The 8,463-nt window shown below is 43.9% G+C and overlaps 1 protein-coding gene and 1 non-coding gene across 2 annotated transcripts; one reads left to right on the top strand and one right to left on the bottom strand.

Moving 5' to 3' along the window:
• Nucleotides 1-1,238: 1,238 nt before the first annotated feature.
• LOC120077430 (uncharacterized) lies at nt 1,239-3,771 on the bottom strand. The gene is made up of 2 exons (XM_090313643.1): nt 2,826-3,771; nt 1,239-1,906 (listed from the first exon to the last, which is right to left on the bottom strand). The coding sequence occupies exons 1-2, from the start codon at nt 3,769-3,771 to the stop codon at nt 1,239-1,241; spliced, it is 1,614 nt and encodes a 537-aa protein (XP_090169769.1).
• A 3,749-nt stretch (nt 3,772-7,520) lies between these two features.
• Nucleotides 7,521-7,623, top strand: LOC120078907 (small nucleolar RNA R71). Its single transcript, XR_005482182.1, has one exon. It is a non-coding gene; the product is annotated as a small nucleolar RNA R71 (small nucleolar RNA).
• Nucleotides 7,624-8,463: the final 840 nt, after the last annotated feature.

The following is an 8,463-nucleotide window of genomic DNA, read 5'->3' as shown; positions in this document are numbered from 1 at the left end:
TTTCAACTCCTCTAAATCAGCGTTGCGTCGAGGTGGGGTTGGTTCTTCATTTCTTCCAACTGGGTCTTCAAAATTTGCTGCATTGCTCGATCCTAGCCCAGTTGGTTCAAAGATTATTGGAGGAGGCATGAAATTGAGAATTGGACTTGGTGGGGGGTGAAGGAAGAGAGTAAGGGATGTCCTAATCCATATGAGTTGGTTCTTGGTGCATTTGTTCAGGACTCCCTTTTGGCGGGGCCAATGGTGAGTCACGGAGAGTAAGGTTGAGGATTGGTTGTGCTTCTTCACTCGAAAATTCAAGCTCAGCTTCATATTTTTCATGCTCTGAAGCTTCATCGCTGTGTTCAACAATCTGGACGCGTCTTCTTTTGAGGGTGCGTTTTGATGATCGAGGTTTGGTTGCCACTTTCTTGGTAGGTAAGGCAGGTTGATGCGACGAACCGCGAAGTAGACACCTTACTAACTTTATATCTATCAAGCCATCGATATCTTCATGATCATCCCCCAGAGGGATGCCCCCGCATTCACACAATGCACAGATCAGCCATGGGAAGTATAGTTGCCCTCTTGGTTTGGTCTTGATGGCCTCGATCTGATCCCTTATTATTCTTCTAACGTCTAAAGGGATGCATTGCATGACGCAATAGGTAGCTAGGACGCGTTCCTTTGACAATGTTTCATCATGCGTTGTAGGCATGATGCTTCTTTTGATCAAGTAATACCATAACTTCGCGTCTGGAGTTAAGTTCCTAGAAGCTAGCATCTTTGCTCAATTTCTAGAAGTTTGCCACGTGCTTCCAAGTTTGGCTACCGTTCTTAACGCATCTTCCAATTGACTTGGCATTGGCTGCTCCAAGATGCGATTACCTTACGCGTCCGGATTACTATCAATGTTGAACACTTCGTTGATCTTATCAGCTGAGAAGCGCACTAATACCCCATCAACAAAGGCTATGTTCTTCTCCATGTCAAACTTGCTGTTATAGAACATGCGGACGAAGTTAGGCTAAATATGTGTGTGCCCAATGCAGAACTGACTCCACCCCAATGCGTTTATTGTTTCTGTTATGTATATAGGCAGTGGATGGTGCTCGGGAAAGAAGCCCTTTTTTACAAGTATATCATTGAATTGACGCTTTCTTCCCGAGGTCTTCTTAGGTAACGCGTCGTTACCTTGCATTTTCTTGCCGCGTGCTCTTTGGCTTCTCTTGCCAGTTCTCTTAATTCATTCTCCAATTCTATTTGGAGAGCCGTCTTCCTTCGCCCTTGCTTTGCAGGCTGGTAGTCTTCCAAGTCCTTCCTAGTGCGTCGTGCCTTGAGCAACTCCCATGCGTTGCATCCTCAGGGTCGGATGCAGATTGCTCATCTTCTTCCTCCAATATTAACTTTCTCTTCCTTGTTACTCTCTTTGATTTTAAAGGCCCTTCATTCGTGTCGGTTTGATGTGATTGAGACGCTTCTGGGCCAATTCTCCTATTTTCTTCTTCTCTATCTTCTTCTTCTAATTCTGCCTCTAGCATCATAGCGTATCGCTCTACTTTGTCCAACTCGAGTGATGCGTTAGGTGGATCAGAACGCATCACTTGATTTTCCTCTTGGTCTTGATTGAGGCTCGCCAAAATAGCTCTAAATACTTCCTGCTCGTCCAGTCGAGCCAATTCAGCCAACTCTTCAGGGTTACGCTCTGACGCAGGACTATCAAAGGGGGGTATGGGTGGAGTGAATGGAAGGGTGCCCACTGGGGTATGATGCGTCCCAGGGAAGGATATGACGATGGGCGAATGCGGTGGTTGGCTAGATGCGTCTGAGTCGACAGGGTAGATGGTTGCTAAGGTTGGATTGAAAGTGGAGGCGGTGGGCGTATGGCTGGAGATGGGGCATTGTGAAGTTAGGCTGGAAGTGGGTCCTGCGTTGCACCCACTGGGGTTATGTTAGGAATGAATGGTGGTGGGGCAGGCTTGGTGTAGGGCTTAGAGGCAACTGTAAATGACGGACGCAGCCTCGATTTTGCAGGTGTTTTGGGCTTCGGCTTAGGGGTAGTTTTGGGTTTTGGTTAAGGGGTCTTGGCTGGAAGAGTAGCGATGGATTTGGAGGTTTTGGAAGGGAGTTTTGTGGGTGTTGTGGTGGGCTTCGACGGCCTTTGGGAGGAAGAGGAGGTTGCTCCACTGTGCGTAGGTTTGGATTGGACAGAGGGTTTGGAGGTTTTTTTAGGGCTCGGGGGAGGCGAAAGCGAAACAGACGAGGAAGAGTAGGAACTTACCGGTGAGTCATTCTCAAAGCTCATGGTCTGTTTCTGACTATATGAAGCAAACGACATTGTGGCCGGAGATAAGCTTGAGCAGATTAGAGGTGAAGGAAACGGAGAGGCTAGGGTTTTTTTTTTCTTTTTCATTTCAGAGAGCTCGGGAGTGAAATGAAAAGGAAGAAGGAAATGAACCGTTCGATCTTTTTGTAGGCTGAGAGGGGGTTAGTGGGCTGACGTCAGGCGGCGCCTGACGTCTGTAATAAATGTAAAGCTGAAGAGACGTCTGGGGTTTCGAAGCACTCGAGTGCTTTTGTATTCTCGAGATGCGTCCTTTCAACTGGGCCATGCGTTAGACTTGAGTCTAATGCGTCCGTTATTCCCAACTCGATTATACCACTTTTAAAAAGAAAACAAGTAAAATTTCTAATTTATGAAGGCAGAAACAAAGAACAATAAATCTTGAAATCATAGGCAGACAAACAAACCAACAAACTCAAACGCATTATAAAATACAAAATGCAAAAAGACAAGGATAAAGAAAGCGTCCCTGAAATATATGGCGATGCGAATGCAGGGATACTTTGACGCGGGCCTCGGCTGGCTTTGCGTAGTGCGAGAGATGACTTTTGACGTTCCAGTCCATCTTCAAAGTATGGCTTTACTCTTTGGCCATTTACTTTAAATGTGTTGGTGCCATCCTCTCGAATTAATTCCACTGCTCTATATGGAAAGATTGTCTTAATGATAAAGGGTCCTGGCCACTTGGATTTTAACTTCCCTGGAAACAAACGCAGATGTGAATTGAACAATAGAACTTTTTGGCCAACAACAAGTTCTTTCTTACTGATGCATTGATCATGCCAATTCTTTGTCTTCTCTTTGTATAGCTTATTGTTCTCGTACGCGTTCAATCGCCACTCCTCGAGCTCATTGAGCTGAAGTTTGCGTTGAGCGCTTGCGGCGTCCAAGTTCATGTTTAGCTTCTTAACTGCCCAAAACGCCTTGTGCTCCAACTCTAAAGGTAAGTGACAAGCTTTTCTAAATACAAGAGAGTATGGAGACATATCTATAGGGGTTTTGTAAGCAGTCCTGTAGGCCCAGAGAGCTTCATCCAGCCTCTGTGACCAATACTTCCGCGTTGCATTGACGACTTTCTCCAGGATAGATTTGATTTCTCGATTGGATACTTCCGCTTGACCGTTTGTTTGTGGGTGGTAGGCAGTAGCGATCTTGTGCCTAACATTATATTTTGCAAGTAATTTAGAAATGATGCGATTAATGAAGTGCGTACCTTCGTTGCTTATCATGGCTCTTGGCGTTCCAAATCGCGTGAAAATGTTCCTGGTAAGAAACTTGGAAACAGTGGACGCATCATTCTTAGCACAGGCTACTGCTTCTACCCATTTTGACACATAGTCTACTGCAAGCAAGATATACTGTTGGCCGCAGGATAAGGGAAATGGTCCCATAAAATAAATATCCCAAACATCAAACAACTCAACTTTGAGAATATTGTTCAAGGGCATTGCATCCCTTGAAGAAATATTCCCGGTGCGTTGGCAGGGGTCACAATTATGAACAAACTCCCTCGCGTCTTTGAAGAGGGTTGGCCAGAAGTATCCGCTTTGAAGGATCTTCGCATTGGTTATCTGCTCACCGAAATTCCCTTCGTAAGAAGAGTCATGACACTCAGCTAAGATGTATTGTGTCTCCTCCTCTGGAACGCATCGACGCATTATGGAGTCAAGGCCTTACTTATATAGAAACGGTTCATCCCAAAAATAAAACTTGCTGTCATGTATTAACCATTTCTTTTGCTGAGAGTTGAAGTTCCTAGGAAATTACTTGGTAGTTAAGTAATTGACGATGTCCACATACCAAGGTTCCCTGCCTTCAACTCTAAATAGGCTTTCATCAGGGAATGCGTCCTTGATTTCACTTTCTTGATCTTGCATTTCTTGATGTTCTAGCCTGGTCAGCCACCTGGTTCTTGGTTTCCTTTCTGTCCTGAATATCTATATCAAACTCCTGTAGTAGTAACACCCATCTTATCAATCTTGGCTTCGCGTCCATTTTACTCATCAAGAATTTTATGGTTGGGTGATCAGTATATATGGTGGTTGACACACCAACTAGGTAAGATCTAAACTTTTCAATACCAAATACTACAGCCAACATTTCTTTTTCAGTGGTGGTGTAGTATTCCTGAGAGTCATTTAGTGTTTTGGACGCGTAAGAGATGAGATTTATCAAATTTCCCTTCTTCTGCCCTAACATTGTTCCTACTGCCACATCACTCGCGTCGCACATGAGAATAAAGTGCTGCATCCACTCCTGTGTTATTAGTACTGGAGCTGTCGTCAACGCATACTTCAAGGTTTCAAACGCGTCAGTGCAGTCTTCATTAAAATCATAGGGTCGGTTTGCCTCTAGTAATGCGCTAGAGGTCGCGCAATCTGAGAGAATCCTCTAACGAACCGTCTATAGAAGCCAGCATTCCCTAGAAAACTTCGTAAAGTTTTAACATTTGATGGTGTGGAAGTTTTGCTATGACATCTATTTTGGCTTCATCTACTTCCAGGCCAGCCTTAGATACTTTGTGCCCTAAGACAATTCCTTCAGTCACCATGAAGTGACATTTCTCCCAATTCAGCACCAAGTTTGTTTCCTCGCATCGAGCGAGGACGACCTCCAAATTATCTAGGCATGATTGGAATGAGTCTCCAAAGACTGAAAAATCATCCATGAAGACTTCAACGGTCTTTTTCTAGGAAGTCAGAGAAGATAGCCATCATACATCTTTGAAATGTCCCAGGTGCATTACACAGTCCAAAGGGCATGCGTCTGAATGCAAATATTCCAAAGGGACAGGTAAATGTTGTCTTCTCCTGATCTTCCAGATCTATCAAAATTTTGTTATAACCAGAGTATCCATCAAGAAAGCAATAAAATTCTTTGCCTGCAAGTTTGTTAAGCATTTGATCGATGAAAGAAAAGGGGAAGTGGTCTTTTTTAGTTGCCGCATTGAGCTTTTTGTAATCCATATAGATGCGCCAGCCTGTGACAGTCCTCGAGGGTATGAGTTCATTATTGTTGTTGACTATCACAATCGTTCCCCCTTTCTTGGGAACGCATTGAACTGGACTTACCCAACTACTGTCGGATATAGGATAGATGACTCCCGCCTCCAACCATTTTAAAATTTCTTTCTTGACCACTTCTTTCATTATGAGATTCAGCCTTCTTTGAGGCTCAATTGACCCCGACTTCCCTTCTTCCAGCCTAACTTATGCATGCAATAAGATGGACTAATGCCACGGATATCCGCAAGCGTCCAGCCTATTACATGCTTGTGCTTTTTCAACATCTGCAAGAGAGATTGCTCGTTGGGCTTTGTAAGATTTGCGGAAATGATCACAGGTAAAGTGTTGTTGGTTCCAAGGAATGCGTATTTCAGATGTCCAGGTAACTGTTTCAACTCGAGTTCTGGTGGTTCCTCAAGTGATGGACGTGTTGGTTTTGTCTGCCGCTCACTTAGACTTGGCGGCTCTGATTCTTTCAGGTTCTCCAACGCGAGGACCTCACATACATGGGTCTCTTCTTCAGGCAACTTAATACTATTTAGTTAATAATCTTCACTATCTGGGAACTTCAATGCGTTGAGCACATTAAACTTCACCTCTTGATTATCTACGCGCATAGTTAATTTGCCTTTATGCACGTCAATTAAAACTTTCCCAGTAGCTAGGAAGGGGCGTCCAAGAATAATTGGTACCTCCCTATCTGCTTCATAGTCCAAGATAATAAAGTCTGTTGGGAATATGAAGTTGTCAACCTTTACCAGAACGTCTTCAATCTTTCATTTTGGGTACTTAATTGTTCTGTCAGCAAGTTCAAGAGTAACAGAAGTGGGTTGTGCTTCGCCAATTCCTAATTTCTTAAAAATTGAGAATGACATGAGATTAATGTTGGCTCCCAAATCACACAATGCATGACCCACATCCAATCCTCCTATCGAGCAAGGAACTGTGAAGCTTCCAGGGTCCTTCTGCTTCTTTAGTAGACTATTGCTTGCTAACGCGTTGCACTCATGCGTTAGTGCGATTACTTCCCTCTCATTGACTCTTCTTTTCTTTGTCAATACGTCCTTAAAAAATTTGACATATGTTGGCATCTGCTCCAAGGCCTCTATAAGTGGAATGTTGATATGCAACTGCCTTAGGAGCTCAAGAAAGCGCTTCAATTGTTGTTCATCATTCTTCTTCATCAGACCCTAGGGAATGGTGCATTCAACGGCACCCCAGGCTTTCCCGTGTTAGACGTACTGGGTTCTGAATGGCTTGTAGTCTCCGACGTTCTTTCTTCTTGATCCATTGAACATGTGATGCGTTCTTTCAAAGGACTGCTACTTCTTGGATTCATTCTTCTTTCTTCAAGAGCTTTTCCACTTCACAACGTCAACGCGTGAAATTGCTCCTTCCCATTGTTGTTCCCAGGCATTTCAGTATTGCTAGGTAGAACTCCAGACTGCCTGCTTTTCAACTTGCTCGCTATCTTCCTTACCTGGATTTCCAGGTTTCTGATAGATGACACTTGACTTTTCAGCAGCGCATCATTCTGGGCTATGTATTCCTTCAATAGGTTCTCAAGCGGAGATCCTGAGCTCGATGCCTGTACTTCTCTATTAAAGGACTGTTGATGTGGCTGATGCGTTTGTTGAAATGCAGGCGGCGGTCTATTCCTTTGCTGTTGGTTCGGCCTTGGGTGGTGCTCTTGATGATTTCCTCCTATCCAAGAAAAATTTGGATGGTTTTTCCATCTAGGATTATATGTATTGGAAAATGGGTTGTTTTTGATGAAGCATATTGATTGCGGGTTTTGTGGACATTCAGCATAGGAATGAGAATCTCCACAGCCCACACAGCTAACCATGGGCTGCCCCAACGCTTCTACCTAATTCACCTTCTGCTGATTTGATGCGTTTCCTAGCGTTATGTTTTGCAAAAGGCTGGTCATTGTAGCCACTTGAGTAGAAAGTGTGGCTATTGCGTTGGCATCGATAGAAGTAACGTTCTGAGATCTCTTCTTTTTGTCAGTTCTTCCATCATACGTATCGTCCACCCATTCCATGTTGTGTTTAGCAATGCGGTTTAATATCTCTTTAGCCTCAGTGTAAGATTTATTCATAAGTCCACCAGCTGTTGCTGCGTCTGCTACCATTTGCGATGCTCTATTAAATCCTCCATAAAACGTCTCCATTTGGATAGTTAGAGGTGGTCCATGGTTTGGGCAATTCTTGACCAATCCCTTAAAACACTCCTATGCGGCACTTAAGGTTTCAGCTTCTTCTTGTTCAAAGTTCATAATCTCTCGACGCCTCCTCGCGTTGGTGGTAGGTGGGAAGTACTTTTGCATAAATTTTTCCACCAACTTCTCCTAAGTGGTGATTTCACCAAGCTCCAGTGAGCTCACCCATTTTTTTGCGTCATCACACAAAGAATAGGGGAACAGAGACAACCTGATCGTTTCTCGTGTGATTCCAGGAATCACAAATGAATTACACATTTCTAGGAAACGCTTCATGTGGGCGTGAGGATCTTCACCACAACCACCCCCAAATTTTCCAACAGTCTAGAGCATTTGAAGCATTACAGATTTCATCTCAAACCTGGTCCCATCTGGTGTTGGGTAGATGATTCTTGGAGAGAAATCATACAGTATAGGGGACGCGTACTCTTTCATTGGACACATGCTGCTGTTCGCCATTAGGATTGGATTCTGTGCAGCATGAGCTAGTTGCTGATTTGCTTGTTCTTCCGCCATTGCTCATTGCTCGTTCTATTGTCTGAGAAATTGTTGCCTCAACATTCGACGACGATTAGATCGGTTCCTATGTTGGAAGGTCCTTTCAATCTCGGGGTCGTATCTGAGTTCAGGAGTGCTCTCCTTACTCATAAACGTTCACAAGCTTAGGCTTAGCTTGTAATACTCCTTCGACCAAAGTGTTCCTACAACAGATACAAACGAAATTTCTGGTTAGTCTTGTTTCTGAATCCCTGGCAACGGCGCCAAAAACTTGTTCGTTGTTGTCGTGATTCGAGCAGGGAGTGTATTGTATAAAATAAGTTGGAAAAATAAGTGCTAAGTATAAATGGTGCGTTGATGCTATGATGCGTTTAAGTAATTGAAACGCGTTGATGCGTTAAAGATATGCAATC

This window comes from Benincasa hispida, chromosome 5, assembly GCF_027475165.1.
Source record: "Benincasa hispida cultivar pf3 chromosome 5, pf3_genome.v1.1, whole genome shotgun sequence".
In the NCBI taxonomy this organism is placed as follows: domain Eukaryota; kingdom Viridiplantae; phylum Streptophyta; class Magnoliopsida; order Cucurbitales; family Cucurbitaceae; genus Benincasa; species Benincasa hispida.
The sequence above is the reverse complement of the archived record's forward strand: the minus strand, read 5'-3'. Positions and strand labels throughout refer to the sequence as shown.